General features: G+C 40.9%; 1 protein-coding gene across 8 annotated transcripts in view; it reads right to left on the bottom strand.

Annotated features, from left to right (window-relative positions):
- Positions 1 to 17,651, bottom strand: part of SETDB1 (SET domain bifurcated histone lysine methyltransferase 1) — a 31,055-nt gene that overhangs the window by 1,270 nt on the left and 12,134 nt on the right. For 6 of the 8 annotated variants that reach the window (XM_079107070.1, XM_079107071.1, XM_079107068.1 and 3 more), the window contains 18 exons: positions 16,503 to 16,537; positions 15,795 to 15,894; positions 14,589 to 14,714; positions 14,228 to 14,429; positions 13,623 to 13,696; positions 11,841 to 12,031; positions 10,698 to 10,827; positions 9,709 to 9,874; positions 9,464 to 9,622; positions 8,118 to 8,840; positions 7,552 to 7,668; positions 4,877 to 5,046; positions 3,241 to 3,869; positions 2,282 to 2,310; positions 1,845 to 1,977; positions 1,397 to 1,562; positions 695 to 906; positions 354 to 442 (listed from right to left, as the gene is read on the bottom strand). In XM_079107070.1, coding sequence (XP_078963196.1) covers positions 354 to 442; positions 695 to 906; positions 1,397 to 1,562; positions 1,845 to 1,977; positions 2,282 to 2,310; positions 3,241 to 3,869; positions 4,877 to 5,046; positions 7,552 to 7,668; positions 8,118 to 8,840; positions 9,464 to 9,622; positions 9,709 to 9,874; positions 10,698 to 10,827; positions 11,841 to 12,031; positions 13,623 to 13,696; positions 14,228 to 14,429; positions 14,589 to 14,714; positions 15,795 to 15,894; positions 16,503 to 16,537 — 3,451 coding nt within the window. The remainder of the gene's footprint in view (positions 1 to 353; positions 443 to 694; positions 907 to 1,396; positions 1,563 to 1,844; positions 1,978 to 2,281; positions 2,311 to 3,240; positions 3,870 to 4,876; positions 5,047 to 7,551; positions 7,669 to 8,117; positions 8,841 to 9,463; positions 9,623 to 9,708; positions 9,875 to 10,697; positions 10,828 to 11,840; positions 12,032 to 13,622; positions 13,697 to 14,227; positions 14,430 to 14,588; positions 14,715 to 15,794; positions 15,895 to 16,502; positions 16,538 to 17,651) is intronic. The other 2 variants (XM_079107067.1, XM_079107073.1) reach the window with 1 other exon arrangement.

Here is a 17,651-nt window from a genome sequence, read left to right as displayed (position 1 = left end):
GTTCAATTCTTAGCACCACATAAAAATAAAGGCATTATGTCCACCTACAACTAAACCAAAATATACATATACAAAAAAAGAATGTATTCATGGAGCTGGACCATGGAGGTAAAGCACAGCTCCCAAACATCTGTAACCTCTGACTGCATCCCATTTGTCCCTAGTGTGTTCTGTGCCGCAGGGGCACAGCTGTGAACAGGATTCAGCTCTTTGTTCCTTAAAAGACAGAAAATTCTGGAAGATACAGTGTCACAGGCAGGGCTCCCCCATGATGAAAAACACTGAGGTTTGGGAAATAGAATTTTACTGTTTTTTGCCCCTCCCAGTCATCCCCTCTCCTAATTCCCTCTTACTTGCTGGCAAAGAAGGCCACCCAAGGGAAGCGAAGATCATGGGTATCCACGAAGACATTCTGAACAAACAGGTTGGGGCTGCAACTGTGCTGTAAGTTTAAGGACAGCACTGAATCAGAACCAAAGCAATAAAAGTGAGAGTTGGAAGAAAATGATGGTATCTGACTGACCCCATTATAGCAGGCATGTTTTGAAAGAAAGCTACCTCTTTAAGATCCTTTGAAATCAACTAATGTATATCAACTATGTAAAAGTTCATGCAGTATGTTAAAAGAACCAGAAATTTGGGGACCAACCTCAGGATAACTGAAACATCTAGAGGCAGGGGAAAGGGATCTTACATTGAGGTAGCGGCCCAGGTTGCCTTCAAGCTTGGCATCAATGATGTAGCAAGACTCTTCACCATCATAGAACTGGCGTGTGTTCTTCCGAACAGGTGCACTTTCCCCCTTGTCCACAGAGGCCATGTTGGTTGATTTAATGGCAATCCCATGGGTTGATTTAAGAGCAAAGCCCCGGGTTGATTTTACTGCCACCTGGCGCTTTGTTGGACCTGGAGAGGAAGGAGAATGGGATCAGGACCCATTCCAATTCACGACTGCATGTTCTTACTCACACTCTCCACCGTTTTATTTTGCAGTGCTAGAGATGGAACCCCAAGTCTATCACATGCTAGGCAAGTACTCTACCACTGAGCTACATCTCTAGCGCACCTATTCTCATTCTTAACCCACATGTAGCAGCTCAAGAATACCAATAAGCTAGGTCTCAGGCAAAGACTTAAGTGGCCATTTTATTCAAGCAGGATTAGATCTGCTAGGCAAAGAAGCTAAGGGAAAAAGTAGGGAACTGAAGAGAGGAAGGGGACATGTTAAATATGTTAATAAGTTTAGCTTAGACAAAGTGAGCCCTCCCAAAAATTCTTCAACTTTTAGGATCTGTCTTCCTGACTCCCCTACTTTAGCTTCCTTTAAAAAAAGAAAAAGAAAAAGCTCTACTTTCTACTGTTTCTTCCTACCACTCCCCCAAATTTTCTAGACTACCAGACATGTTCTTCTTGTCCTCAAAGTCATCCCCTTCAGAGCCAGAGGAGATGGTCTGGATATCATCACTGTCAACTGCTGCGGCTGACGTCTGACCAGGAGTGGGCTTTCGGCTGGTTCCACTTTCCCCCTCACTTTCTGTGCTGCTGGACAGTGTCAGGACATCCTGGGGAAGCAGAAGGGTGAGAAGGAGAAAGATGAGTAAATGAAAAGGCCCCTTCAAATTCTTGCTTTTACTTATGGTATGACAAAAGGGGCTGAGACTTTAGAAAGACTAAGGTAAGATGTTGAATCAAAGAGAACAAGACAGGAAGTCAAGGTCAAAGAAGCAAGAAGAGAGACAATAATTATAGTGAAAGACTTGATGAGGTGAGACTGTTCCATGTTCCTTTACTTGGCTCTGAATAATAGAAGACCAGTTAAGATACAGTTTGAGAAGGTCACTTACATCAGGGTTGGACTGGGCTGAGGCCATGAGTCGCCGGCTCTGATGCATACTAGTCTTACTAGGTGGGCGTCGAAGTCCTTCAGGCTTCACAGGAGAAGGATTGTAACCATAATTTCGAGTGCTTTCAGTAACTCTGATGGGGGACAGGAAGAGATTGAGAAGGGGTGAGGCTATAGGCTGTTTTCTTTAGAGTATGTACAAGTGAAGGCAGATTTGGAAAACAGCAGGATGGTGCACACCTATAATCTCAGCTACTGGGGAAGGCTGAGGCAGGAAAATCAGAAGTTTTTGAGGTTAGTCTTGGTAATTTAGACCCTGTCTCAAAAAAATAAATAATAAAATGGCTGGGGATGTAGTTCTGTGGTAGAGCACACCTGGGTTCAATTCCCAGTACCCCACACACACGCACACGCACACGCACACACAAAGGCACTTACACTGACATCTTGTTTCGGTCATCAGGGTCCTAGAAAAGAGCAAATGCAGAGTTAAATGCTTTCATGGCCCAAGGTAACAAATCCATTAATTTAACTATTTCAAATGACTTCCAAATACCATTAGCCAGTTAAGGGTGTATATATACTATCTAAAGTGGGATGGTATGGGAAAATCATCCTGGCTTGATAGCAACAATTTTTATTCTCATCACTAAACTCCCCTAGCAGGGGCCTCCACTTATAATGTGCAAAGTGTCAATTATCAAAGATAGACCTGAAAATTATTTTCTTTTGCAATGGGGTTTTACTTTTTTGTCTAGGCTGATCTCTTAACTCCTGGGTCTAAGTAGTTCTCTTACCACAACTGCATTCCTGCTACCTCAACCAGCTTTAAAATCAATTTTTGTTTGTTTTTGTGGTACTGAGGATGAATCCAGGGTTTTGCACATGCTAGGCAAGTGCTCCAGGACTGGGCTACATCCCTAGCCCTTTATTTAAATTTTATTTTGAGACAGAGTCTTGTTAAATTCCCCAGGCTGGCCTTAAGCTTGCAATCCTCCTGCTTCAGTCTCTTGAGTAGCTCAGATTAAGGTGTGTGCCACCACGCCCAGCCTGTTTCTCTACCTCAATAGAAGCAAGCAATGATGTAGACAGCTAGCAACACCATTTAAATTAAAAAAAAAAAAAAAAAAAAAATCACTTACAAATCCTTCACTTGAAAATGAATCAGATAATCTGCCTCCCCTACCAAGTGACTTTAAAATAATTTGGTCTTTATTTAAATGCTATGATGTACTGAGTTGAGGAAGATAATAAGGTGGCCCCAAGAAATATTTGTCATGTAAATACATGAAATGTCATGTAAATAATCTACATGTAATGGCTAGTGGTGACAATGCACTGAGTTTGTTACTGCACCACAGTTAAAAGCCTTGCTCTGATCTTGGGCCACTGCTTACCTCTTTCTTAGCTTGTTTGACGTCTCCTTCATCCTTGATGACCATTCCTGAGGTAGAAGCCTTCTCAGCCTCCCCTCGATTTCCCCCAGCCCTGCCCTCCCCACCTTCACTAGTCTTGAAAGATGAACGGCTATCAGAGTCAGCAAAACCACCATCACTGACACTATTGCAGCTCAACCATGAGGCCACTTTGTTCTTGGGTGTCTCTTCAGAGGAAGGTGGATTACAGCCCCCTACAGGAATTGAGGAAGGGATAGGAAGATGTGGGGGCCCAAGGTCTGGGGGACGAGAATCCTTGGAAGCTGTCTCAGACAATCCATTCTCCTTCTGGCCCCGGGTCTGCCTCCGGGTAGCATAGCTGCGCCAAACTGAACTGGTGCTGAAGTCCTCATCCTTACAGAAGTTATCATCTGAGCTATCATCATTGGACTCTTCAGGGTCCTCTGTACCACTGTTGCCATCTTCTTGGTCCTTCAAATCTACACCACTGCTGTCAGAGGAACAGGGGATATCACTCTCATATCCTTCCTTGAAGTTCTCCACGCTCTCTATATGGTCCAAATTTGCAAAATACTCATCACCCATTTCCAGACCTTCCTTGTCAGCAAAGTCATCTGTCAGGATTTTGCCTGAGAATAAAGAGAATGAAAGGTTTTCTGGAGTCATGGGGGCTTTTAAGAATAAGGTCATTCCATCAATACACTGTTCACTAGCATCAAGTCTAAATCTCTGTTATAGACTCAAGTCTTTAATGATACCACCTGTGTTTCAACTATGAGTGTATGGGTAAGTTTACTATAGTTTTTTTGTTTTTTGCAGGACTGGGGATTGAATCCAGGGGTTCTATACAACTGAAGTACATTGTGACCCTTTTTTTTTTTATTTTTAAGCAGTCCAGGTTGCCCAGGCTGGCAATCTTCCAGCCTCAGCCTCCCAAGTAGCTGGGATTACAGGCATGTGCCACTACATCTGGCTACTTTCTTTCTCTTAACCTTGTTTATGGAAAGTGTGTTCTCAGCTATGCAAAAAGATCTCTGGATAAATATGGAAGAAAAATGATACAATGGACTCTATAATCATGTAGCTTGTCTGAAATATCAGTGTCCAAAACATCATTCCCTTTGACTCTTGCCTTTATGAACACATCTATACTTCTTTGCTCCACCTAGACAGGCACAACACTCATCATGTTTTTTCTTTTATTTTCGTTTTTTGTGATACTACGGATTAAACCCAGGGCTTTGCACAAGCTAGGTAAACACTCTACCACTGAGCTATATCCCAACTACATCTTGCTAAGTTGCCCAGGCTGGTCATAAACTTGCCATCTTCCTACCTCAGCTTTCTGAGTAGCTGGGATTACAGGTGTACACCACCGCACCCAGCACTTACCATGTTCTTTACAGAAGAAATCCCTGCATCATCTTATTTCTAATTCAAATGTCAAGAACTATATTCTTTTTTTAAAAAATGTGGTACTGGGGATTGAACTCGGTCTCATGCATGCTAAGTACACACGCTAGTACTGAGTTACACCCCTAACCCTAAGCACATTATTCTGTATTTAACTTGTCTCTGGTTCAATTCCCGAACATGTTCCAACTTTAGGAAGCAACCCTTGTATTTTATCACTAACCTGCATAAATACAAACAAAAGAGCCTTTCGCAATGTCATCCAAGCAGCGGATACCCCAACCCTTGTTCTGTGTCTTGAATAGTTGTAGCCGAACCTGTAGTCCATGCTGTACCAATCGGTTTGTGCACATGTGTGGATCACATTTACAGCGTTTGTTACATTCATATACCCTAGAAATAGGTTAGAAAAAAAAAATCATGATTATTATTAGAATACTAGAAATCCACAAAACATATCATGGATAAATATTAAAAATAAGGTAATAATGTAAGTGAGTGGATTTATGGAACTATATGCTCTTTGATATACAATCCAAGGAAACAATTCAAAAGGGGGAGAAGTGATTTATAAAGATGTTTATAGCAATATCATGCATAATACTGTATGTCAGAATGTCCAATGCCAACGGGTACAAGGCACTGGTCTGGAAAACCCTGTCAATTCACTATCATTTGGCATTCCCTCCACTCCTCCTTTAGATTGAATTCTCTGTCTCCTGGACGTATGCCTTTCTTTCTTGGCTTTCCCCCTCATTTTGGTAAACAAAATGATTTCCCCTCGAAATTCTGAATAGATTGTACAATTGCCATCAAGTTTCCAGTATACTTTACAATATTCTCTTTGTCCTCTTATGGTTTTTTTTTTTGTTTGTTTGTTTTTTTAATTTTTTTTTGCGGTGCTGGGGATTGAACCCAGGGCCTTATGCATGTGAGGCAAGCACTCTACCAACTGAGCTATATCCCCAGCCCCTCCTCTTGTGTTCTGACACTTTATGATTGTGTCTTTCAGTGGGGGATCTATTTACATTTACTATGCTGGGACCTGAGTGTACCACCCCATCTTTTTTTTTTTTTTTTTTTTGAAGAGCTGGGGACTGAACCTAGGCTCGTGTACATGCTAGGCAGGTGGTAGAGCCACACCCCTCTATGGTAGGGGTAGAGCTCATTCAATCTGGCAACAGACCCTTCAGTTACAGGAAATTTTGAATTATTTCTTTAATGTTTTTCTTCCTTCCTTTTCATTAATTATGTCCTTTAAGCATTACGTTTTTTGTTTTGTACTGGGGACTAAAGCTTAACCTCTGAGCTACATACCCAATCCTTTTTATTTTGAGACAGGGTTTCACTTAGTTGTATAGGGTCTTGCCAAGTTGCTGAGACTGGCCTCAAACTTTCGATCCTCCTGTCTTAGCCTCCCAAATTGCTAGGATTACAGGCATGCACCACCATGCCTAGTTAAATATTAAGATTTATTAACTCAGGTTCATATGTACTAATTTACCACTCTATATTCCATTATTTCCTTGTCTTCCACTTTCTCTGACTTATCCCTCTCAGTCTCACATTTTGGCTCTACAGTCTGCTTAACTTCTAAAATTTTGAGGCTTACTCCTGAGCCCCTTCTCTACTACCAATATTCTCTGTAGGTGAACTTAATTCAAACTTTGAAATAGTACTTCACTGCAGATAACTCTGATCTTTATATGTCTAACTTTATACTCTGCTTCAGAAATATCACTGCATTCTTGATATTTGAATTTGGATTGCCCAATAGGTATCTCAAACTAAATATGGCCAAAACGAAAGCAAACTTCACTCAAATCTACAACTCCTCTTATCTTCCATCTCAGTAAAAAGCACTGCATTGTCAGCTGCTAAGCCCAAAACTTAAGAATTGTTCTTGATTCTATTCCTTTCTTTCTACTCCATAATTAGTCTTTCAAGTTCTGTAGCTCTACCTCCTGATATATCCCAAATGTATCCTCTGTTTTCTTGGTGCTGGGGACTGAATCCAGGGCCTCGTACATGCTAACTGCACACTCTACAACTGAGCTACAACACCAACCCTATCCTCTTTCATTTCTAACTGCCAACTCCACTCTAGTGCAGGTCCCACTCACTACTGCCTCTCTCTTGCCTACACACTTATAATTATTTCCTCATTAATACTGTTTGACTTCAGTGGCCCTAAGATCTTTGCTCCACAAAGAAGACAGAATCATCTTAAACGACAGATTATATCACTTACCTGCTTCAAATTCTCTAATAGCGTCCTATCACACCATGAATTTGATTCTAACTTTTCATTCTAGGTTGCAAAGCCTTAAGTAATCAGGTCCCTGCCTATTTCTCCTCCAAACACATTTGCTAGATTAAATAATTAGAACATTTGTACAGCTATGAAAGGTCAGCTTTTCTGCAACAGAAAATTATTAGATACTATTCAATCTTTTTTGTTTTGTTTTTTTGGTGCCAGAGATTGAACTCAAGAGTGTTCAACCACAGGGCCACATCCCCAGACCTTTTTATTTTATATTTTGAGACAGGATCTCACTAGGTTGCTTACAGCCTCGCTAAGTTGTTGAGGTTGGCTTTGAATCTGCAATCCTCCTGCCTCCGCCTTCCCAAGTTGCTGGGATTATAAGCATGAACCAGGGCTGGGGATATAGCTCAGTTGGTCCCCAGCACCGCAAAAAAAAAAAAAAAAAAAGAAGCATGAGCCAACAAGTCTAGCTATTCAATCATATGTCTTCATTTCAAGAAAATAAAAAGGAACATGTGCTGGGAATTTAGGAAACATGATTTAGTTAACAAAATGCTTTTTTTTTGTTCCAAGTTTTTGATTTCTGATGAGTATGCTTCCCTCTGAGGTGCCTTGCCATCCTGAGTACTTACCCTGTGGGCAGACACTCTTCTAGTCTCTTGTACTGGTAGCCAGAGTTAGGGTTGATTTGGCCGCCGGGGGTGCAGGCTGTAGCCTGGATAGTCAGCTGATGGCAGGCACACTTGGACCTGTATAAAACAAAAAGGTACAATAGCTAGAGCTGTAAGACTTCCTTCAGAGGCAAGAAGTGCTAACCAAAGTATGAGGACAAAGCAGTGAGATTTCTTTTTTCTTTTTTCATGCATGTAAATGAAAAAGGAAGAGAGAACATGAGTAAGATTGAGAAAAGATGAAAGAACGAAAAAGAGATTACTGAAAGATGGAAGAAAGCAGAATAAAAGGGGGAAAGATGAGACAAAGAAACATAAGACAGAGTTACTCAGTGGGGTCACATCAGATTCTGGCCTCCCTACTTCAACTTTCAGGGACCTCATGGCAGGAGTTCCAACTGACAGAAGAGGTAAAGGGAGACAGAGTAAGCAGTACAGACATAAGGCAAGGGAAGAGGTGGAAAAGAGAGGAAACCATAATAAAGTTGGAAGCAAGGACCGCGATGTCCCTTTACCCCCCAACTTACTTGTCACGACACCCATCCTTACAGTCACAGCCAACCAGAAATTCAGGGCCTGTGTTAATGAAAACACCCTTGCCTGGGATACGTTCCTTGCTATAGGCCACCTGAGGTGGGGGAGTTGTGTCAATTTCATTGACACAGGAGAGGGGAACATCTTCCTTTCCATAAGTGATGTCCAAAATATAGTAAAAAGGCTTATAGGGCTGAAACTTTCGGTCCACAAGAACATACGGATCCAAACAGAACATCTCCAGGAAAAGGAAGTCACATCCAGTCTCAAAAAGGTAGCGTTCAATCTCCTGCATTGTCCGAAGGCAGAGGCCACAAGGTGTCTTATAAATAACATGAAAACCCATCTTGCGATTAACTCGACGACGGGCTGTCATCCGCCGGAAGTCATATAGCAGTGGGACTAACAGAGGGTTCTTCCCCCGGTACTGCTCATTCCTCATAGGTCTGATCCGAGACAGACAAGTATAGCTGCAGACATGAGGTAAGTAGAAAAGTTTTTCCATGGGGGCACGGTAGGAAGGCTCTGCTGGGGCCCGCTCCAGCATACCATGGAAGGCTGGAGGGGCTGGAGGGGCTGGAGGAGCTGGAAGAGCTGGAGGGGCTGGAGGGGCTGGAGGGGCTGGAGGACCTGGAGGACCTGGAGGACCTGGAGGACCTGGAGGGGCTGGAGGGGCTGGAGGTGCTGGGGCAGAGGTTGTTGAGCCTAATGGCGATCTGCAAATGAGATGCAAGATATCAAATCAGACAACAAAAGGACCTCTCTGTTGTATAATTATTCCTTCAGCTAGCTAAGCCATTCCTCTCATTATTCAAATAGCTGTGTACCAGAAGCTAAAGATGACATAAGAAAGTCAGATCTTCCCTTGCTGTACCAAAACTGGCAGTGACAATCTCTAGTTACTACTCACTAACTGATAACATCACTATTTCAAGAGTAGACCTATTACTACAATGTATTTGCCTGGGAATTATGAAATTAATTAAGAGTCCAGTCTGCTACTAATGCTTTGCTATGTGCACGTAAAATCTTTATGAACTCCTAGAACTCAGAAAGAGGTGGTGTCTCTTTTCTGTTGTAGTAATGATGACACTGAATTCAATGAAAATTTCTGACAAAATGACTTTCTGGTGATACTGTATTTCTAAACATCCAGTTTCTAATTTAATTATTGTTTTCTGTGTCTCAGAAACATCGAAGGTTAGCTTCCTTTTTAAATTCAAGCTCCTCACCATCATAACTTTAAACTCTAGCCCCCTAGAGCCAAGGTATTTTTCCTACACAGTAAACACTCAGTTCATGTTGCCAACATGCCCAAAAAAAGCCAAGATTTTCTCACCTGTAAGTCTGACTGATCCCAGGTTTCCCACCAGGGGCATTTTCACTGAGTGCAGGAGACGTAGGAGAGGAATGACCAGAACCCACAGATCCTGGTCGGAAGGATGTGCTCTTTTTGGCTACCTGCTTCCGTGACTGAGCAAGCTGGCTTTCCAAGCTTCTAGGAGATTTGAGAGAAGACTGTATAGTAAGGGACACAGAATATAAGAGAAAGAAAATTAAGAAAAAAGAACAAATAGCACTCACTCGTTGTCACCTGCCTGGGGGGACAGAGGTGAAGCAGGTGGGACAGAGGGGGCAGGTGGAGCTGTAGGAGCTGTAGGCTGTGGGGGCTCCACTGGTTTGAACTGGGTTCCAGTACTGGTCAGATCCTGTGTGTACTGGACAACAGGGCCTTTGCTCCTCACAGCACCTATAGGAAAAAGGAAAACGATCACTGAGATGATAGCTGTGTCAGCTGCATTCATTCACATGCCTGATCCTCAACTCACGCAGTACAAAAAAGTAGTAATGGAAAGGTTTGGAGCCCTGAGTGCACACCTGTAATCCCAGCAACTTGGGAGGCTAAGAAAGGAGGCTCACAATTTTGAGACCAGTCTCAGGAACTAGGCAAATTTAGTGAGACCTTTCTGGGGGGGAAAAAAAATAGTAATAATAATCGGCTGGGGATGTGACTCAGTGGTTAAGCGTTCCTGGTACTAAAAAAGAAAGATTCTGAGTAAATGCTAAGATCATCAGTTCCAATTATTATTTATTTTTGAGGGGGAAATCTAAAATCTGCATGGCTTTCTTCCTGCCTCAGACAATTCACCCCATTTATTATGTAAAGCTTCTTGAATTTGAAAAATGCATTCTTCAATCAACTAATGTTGGAAAAATAATCAATCAGAAAGTATGAAAGGAACATGAAAACTGAAACTAAAAATCAGTCTGGGCTTTAATTTTTTTTTATAACACAGAAACCAGACAATTCTCACATGAACAATGGAGGTAACTATCACCACTACCTAACCTAAGCCAGTTGTTCCACATTTTTATGTGGCTATTTAGAACAAAAAAAAAAAGAGGCCATAGCAATTCAGACAGCACCACAAATTCATTACCACTACTGCAAATAACTCAGGGTACACATCCTGTTTCCAATGAGTCAGTAATGTCATCCTGGTAAACAAAGAATACCTAATGTATATAAGCTGCGCTCTTTCTTCCTTTCCCCACATATCTTTAGAACATACCCATATTTGGACGTGTCCTGAGCTGTCCCCCTTGCTTTTTCTCCAGTGCAGAGGCTGAAGATGTCTTCATGCTGAACATGGGCTCCAGTCGTGTAGAGCCTCGATAGATCCACTCACATCTTTTGTCATCCTAGGGACAGGAGGGAAGGAGGACAGGGTAAAATGGGCTAGAGGTTAAAAACTTTCCTGTCATTTTTGGAGAATAAAAACCATGTGCCACCCCTGAGAAATCTCACTGATGAGCCTTGAACTCCTTATCCATTCAATAAATTTATGTACCAGGCCCCATGATAGGTAGCAGGAATATAAAGAAAAACAAATACTCTGTGTTCAAGGAATTAGAGAACACTAGCACAGTGACATGAGCACCTGGAGTCCCAGCTATTTGGGAGGTCTGAGGTAGGAGAACTGCTTGAGCCCAGGAGTTCAAGTTAAGCCTGGGCTATAGCAAGGCCCCATCTCCCTCACCCCACAAAAAAATTTACACAAGAGACAGATGTCTACATAGAGTATAAAAAATGTGACAAAGATCATAAAGCCTTAGGATAAAAATGGCTGAGATAACACAGATTAATCCTAGAAAATAGGTGACACGGGAAAAGAGGACAAGAGGATGGGTACAAAAGATCTAAGTTAAATTGAGCTTTGAAAGATCAAAACCTCTAATTCCTTGAGTTCTTTATCCCACTACTGCACCAAAAGCCTAATCTTGGAAAAATGAAAAGGGCTGCCTTCTTTGTACCTACACATAGTATGAATACCCTTAGAGGAAAAAAAAAAAAAAAATCAAAACCATACAGATTAGTGTCATTATTAAATTTAGGGAATTAACTTTGGGGAATTTATTTTTACTTTCTATCTGTAAAGGAAAAATAGGACAAAATAAAAGGAAAAGCAAAGATTGGAAAAGACAGGAAGATAAGAAAGAGGAAAACTATGAATCGATATGAAATCAATCTCAATATTTTTTTTTTTTTTTTTTTTTTTCCCCTTGTGTGTGTTTCTGAGGATTAAACCCAAGGACTTAAGTATGCTAGGCAAGCACTCTATCTCTCTACATCCCCAGGTCCTCTTTATTGCCTATTCCGCCTCCATCAACCAATCCCACCCTGAAAACTGCCTCCAACTCTAGGAAAACAGTACCAGGAAGAGGATTCTGACTAGGCTGCCATCCACTTCCTCAACTCGGGATTTCCACCATGTGCCTTCCCACTCAGTCTTGATAAGCTGGCCGCTCTTGAGCAGCACCATGGGTCGGTTGGGGTAAGCAGTGATATACTCCTCTATGAAGTCTCGGCAGGAGATGTCTTCAATGTCCTCCCAAGTCTTTTTCACTGTCCCAAGGAAGAAGGAGAGCTGAGAGAGGGTAGGTAGGACATGACTTGATAGAGGGAAAAGGGTGACTAAGACACACTTGTATTTTTCAAGTTAAGAGAGGGAAAAAAAATAAAGATACCATAACTTCAAGGGAAGTAAAAACCAAGACCACTTAAATACCAAACTTAGTACATAAATGCACACAAATCAAGTAAACACTAAATTAACCAATAAACACCCGTGATTTGCTCATTTCATACAAAAGGGCATTTTTCAAGTAGAAAGTTTTCTCAACTTGTTCATGTAAATCTAGTGGTAAATAAAACAAAAATCAGGTGGCATCATGAAATTTTAAAAATTTTCCTTCTCACTCACTAAATCCACCACCCCACAACCTCCTGCCTAGGGACTGAATCCAGTGGTGTTCTACCTCTCAGCTTCAACCCTAGCCCTTTTTATTCTTTAAATTTAATTCTTATTTATTTATTTTAGTTGCAGATGGACATATCTTTATTTATTTATTTTTATATGATGCTGAGGATCGAACCCAGCGCCTCACATGTGCTAGGTAAGTGCTCCACCACTGAGCTACAACTCCCCTTTTTATTTTTTGAGACAGGGTCTTGCTAATTTGCCAAAGCTAGCATTGAGCTTGAAATCCTCCTGCCTCAGCCTCCCAAGAGGCTGAGATTATAGGTGTGAGCCACCACACCCAGCCATATTAAATTTTTTCGTCTTTTATGACCAAATAAAACTCCACTGTGTTTATTTTTTAATTTTTGGTAGCAGGAATTGAATCCATGGTCACTTAACCACTGAGCCACATCCCTAGCCCTTTTTAATTTGAGACAGGGTCTCACTAAGTTGCTCAAGGCCTCAACTAAATCGCTGAGGCTGGCCTTGAGCTTGTGAGTCTCCTGTCCCAGCTCCCAAGTCACTGGGATTATAGGCATGTTACACAATACCTGGCTTCCAATATTAAATTTTTTTTTTTTTTAGTTTGTCAATGGACCTTTATTTTTTTTATTTATAAGCAGTGCCAAGAATTGAACCCAGTGCCCTACATATGCTAGGCAAGCACTCTGTCACTGAGCTACAACCCCAACCCCCAGTATTAAATTTTTAAGGGAATCTAAATGTATTTTACTGCCATATTATATACAAACTGCTATGTTATTTGATTCCTCTGCAATTAAAAATGGTCACTTCTGTAGGTGTCTGTACCCACGTCACAGAAACAAGTACAGAGGACTATGGAACTCCATGTAACACAGTCTCTGTTTATAGAAACATTAGGTCAAACATGAGACTAGGAAAGAACATGTTTTCAAACATCAGTCACTTAGAAATGAAATCAAAACACTTTAATAATAAAAGCAGTCTGAACCAAGGTCAGTTATGATCTTCTATTGTCTCATTCTGGCTACAAAGACTCAGGCATAGAAATGGATAATAAAACTGTATTTATTATCCACATTAACTAAACTTATGCTTTTTAAGACTGGAAACCCCCAAACAATAAAGCTTTCCAAGCGGGAATCTTAAGAAAAAATGCAAGACACAGAAAAAAAAATTGGCAAAGGTAAGGAAGAATGGAGGGACACTCACGTGGCCGGCAAATGGGATAGAGTTCTGACTGTGTGACATAGGAAGCATACCCATCGTCAAAGAAAATAAGAAACCTGTAAGGGAAGAGTGATAACAGAAAGAGAGGAGGGTTATTGTATTTAACACACCTGCAGATTACTTTATCATAGAATCATTTCTGGATCACAATAGGATACACTCAACCAAAGAAATTCCGTTCTACTCACCCCCAATTAAGAATTTTCCCTTAACCTAACCAACATATTACTTTTTCAAAAATCATTCCTATGCCAATTGTTTCTCTGGCATATTACTATGCTGCCAACCATTTATTCTCCATTCCTTCCTTCTATATGAATTTCTTATTCCTTTTTAAACCACACTGTGTTTTTCCCCCACTTTTTGTGGCACCAGTGATTGAACTCAGGCTTTGCACATGCTAAACAGAGCTCTATCACTGAGCTACAACCCTGGTCATTATTCTTTTAAGAAAGAGTCTCATTAAGTTGACTAGGCAGGTCTTGAACTTAGTTTCTGGCCTCTGGGGACTAAGAACATAAAACCCAATTCTGTAAGAATAGGGCAGACACTATGCTCCCAGTCTTTACAATCCCCCACCTATGTACCTGAGCTTATTTTTGACGTTTGGTGTCTCAGCCACAATGCCAGCATACAGCCACACCTGATTCCCATCTTTGTATTTGGCCACCACTCGACTACCCACATATAGCTTGTCAGCAGGAGGGTGGTAATCATAGGCAATATGGTTCCCTGAAAGCAGACTCTTTCCTTTGTTGTCAAATTTCACCTTATATTTCTTCCCTGGCCCTGAGTAAAAGAAAAACAAATGTAAAACTGTCACTTTCTACGCAAGCCCTTCCCACGAGACGTATGAAAGACAATAGCAAAGGCTGTGGGGGAAAAGAAACAATCTGTAGTAGACCTACATGTTGCCTTTCATTAGTGCTTTCTCTAACTTGAACATACCAACTGTCTGTATGGCAATAAGGGTGCCTTTGTGCCATGTCTTAGTTCTCTTCTTGCCAAGAATCCGCATGCTGACTATCAGGTCACCATCTTTGCTCAGTTCTCCAGACATCTGACTCAAGGTTCCTATAGAGGAAAGCAAAGTTGTTCCAAAGAGTCATGCCGCAGGCTGGCAGAAAACAGAAAGGTGAACAGGTCCTCAGGGAAAATGAGGTAACCTTTGTTCCTTAAATACTACGCCTCAATTCCAGTGCTGGGGAGTGAACCCAAGGCCTCACGTGTGACAGGCAAGTGCTCTACCCCAGCTCCTTGTTATTTTATTTTGAGACAAGGTCTTATTAAATTGCCCAGGATGGCTTTGAACTTGTGATCCTCTTGCCTCAGCCTCCTGAGTACCTAGAACTACAGGCATGTGACACCACATCTGGATGATCCTTAGCCATCTTTGCTTTTTATTTGGCCAAAAGCAGAAACACAAGAAGTAGGTAACTATTTATGCTAACATAAATAACAACTGAAGTTTACAATGTCCATGTCACTTTAACCTAGTATTTTCAACTCCTTTTTTTTTGCTACTGGGGACTGAACCCAGGGGCACTTATCCACTGAACCACATCCCAGACCTTTTTATATATAGGGTCTTGCTAAGTTGCTTAGGGCCTTGTTAAATTGCTGAGGCTGGCATTGAACTTACAATCCTCTTGAGCCACTGGGATTACAGGCATGCACTAGCATGAAAAGCTCCAACTCCTTATTAACAACAATAGTAACTATGACTCAATAAAACGTTTCCCCCCTTCCTACAAAACTTGCCTCAGAACTTTTTGTAATAGTGAGTTACTTTCTCCCCCCTAATCTCCACCTGGAAAAAGTACTCAAGAACATGGAAATAGTCCCAATGTAGGCAGCTAAAAAGTATTTAGATAAAAACATCATACACTGGAAACTCAGCATCAGTATAATTGGGATATGACACCTTGTAAGGATGAGACTGGTATGTCACAATCAGCAGACAAAAGGCTTAAGCAGGCAAGTGAAAAGAATCACAAATAATCCTAATGTTGACAATGGACAGCCTGCCTGTGGTGCTAAAAGAAACCCACATAAGTGGAAAAGGATTTTGAAACATAAAGCAAAGTTGGATACCCATGAAATCTTTGTAAGAATTTACCTCCCATCTCTACCCAGATATTCCTTGCCCCTAACCTTTATGTAAATCCTGGGAACTGCTCTTCTTATTGACAGCATCCATGAACTTCTGGACATCCTGGGCTGATTTTCTTAAGGCAGCCATAGCCTCACGGAGCTGCAGGGAAGTAGATGAGATTAGAAATAACTTGAGACAACTGGGGATATAGGTCAGTGGCTGAGTGTTTGCCTAACACATGAAAGGTCACGGGTTTAAGACCCAGCTGCAAAGAAAAAAAAAAAAAAAAGAGAATAAGAAATAACTTATTAACTTACCTTTCATAAAACAAAATGAAATGAGCTATATTTGGAAGCTCACAGTTACTTTACCAAGCAAAAACTGCACTTTCTTATAAACCTGATTTTGAAGTCAACTTTAGGACAATTTTCTTGATTAATCTCCCCTAGCAGAATACTGTTAAATTTTACTTTCATAAAGAACGCAGTAGATGGCATTTCTTGGTAACCTCCTTTTGCATTCTTATGATATCTATTAGAGGACTACAATCCTCATGGCAGATTATAGGATGAATATATTGATAGCTAAACTGATAGCTCAGGCCAAAAATTTCAACCATTTTCTTTTTTCTTTTGCAGTGCTGGGAACTGAACCCAAGGCCCTGTGTGTATAAGGCAAGTAATCTATCTCTGAGCTACACCCCCAGCCTAGCTTCATCCATTTTCAAATTCATATCTCTCAACCTTCCCCCACCTACCCCAACTCACCTTCTGATCTTTTGGAGTTCTGCTGCCAGCATCACCTATGGAAAAGAACTCTACTAAGTATAAGAGACCTATGAACAAAAATTTCTAAGAATTCAAGAACTAAGTTACTTTTTAAAAAGCAATATCACAGAAGCGTTATCAATAGCAATTTTGTACAATCTAGAGATATATACATGTTAAGGTACATAAAAGGTCTAGAAAGATGCATAATAAATGGGTAAGAGTGCTTACCTCTGAAAAACGTGCTGATCTACATGATTTGGGGTTTTCACTATATATCTGAACTATAATAGCAATAATTCATTGATGAATTATTTGTGTAACTTAAAAAATGAAATGTGGCTAATAAATTAAGCAAAATATTTATTTTTTTGCAGTGCTAGGGACTGAACTTAGGGCAATGGGCATATTAGGCAAGCATATCACTGATATAATCCCAAGTAAAGGCAGAAGGAATTTAAGTTTGAGGCCAACCTTGGAAATGGACTGTCTCAAAATAAAAACTAAAAAGGACTAGGGATGTACCTCAGTGGTAAAGGACTCCTGACTTCTTTCTTTCCTTTTTTTTTTTTTTTAAGTTGTAGATGGACACAATACCTTTATTTTCTTATTTTTATGTGGTACGAGGACCAAACCCAGAGCCTCACATGTGCAAGACAAGCACTCTACCCGAGCTACAACCCCAGACCCAGGGCTCCTGATTTCAATCCCCAGTACCACAAAAAAAAAAAAAAAAAAAAAAAAAAGAACAAAGGCATTCATAAAGAACAATGATGACAAAGTAATTTTAATGAACTTAAGACATAAAAATTCACAAAAATATAAAAATTTACACTGATAAGGATAACATATAAGTGTGATGAATGGCACATGACAGCTTAAGAGGCTGAGGCAGGAAGACAACAAATTCTGAGGCCAGCCTCAAGCAATGTGGATCATGTCTCAAAATTAAAAAAAGCTGGGCATGGTAGAACATGCCAGAAATCCCAGCAACTTGGGAGGCTGAGGCAGGAGGATCACAAGTTTGAGGAAAGCCTCGGCAACTAAGCAAGGCCCTAAGCAAATCAGTGAGGTCCTGTCTCGAAATAAAACAAGCTGGGTACAGGGGCACATGCCTGTAATCTCAGCAGCTTAGGAGGCTGAGGTAGG

This window comes from Sciurus vulgaris (genome assembly GCF_902686455.1).
Source record: "Sciurus vulgaris genome assembly, chromosome: 1".
Taxonomy (NCBI): Eukaryota; Metazoa; Chordata; class Mammalia; order Rodentia; family Sciuridae; genus Sciurus; species Sciurus vulgaris.
Note: the sequence above shows the minus strand (reverse complement) of the source record. Positions and strands in the feature narration are given on the sequence as shown.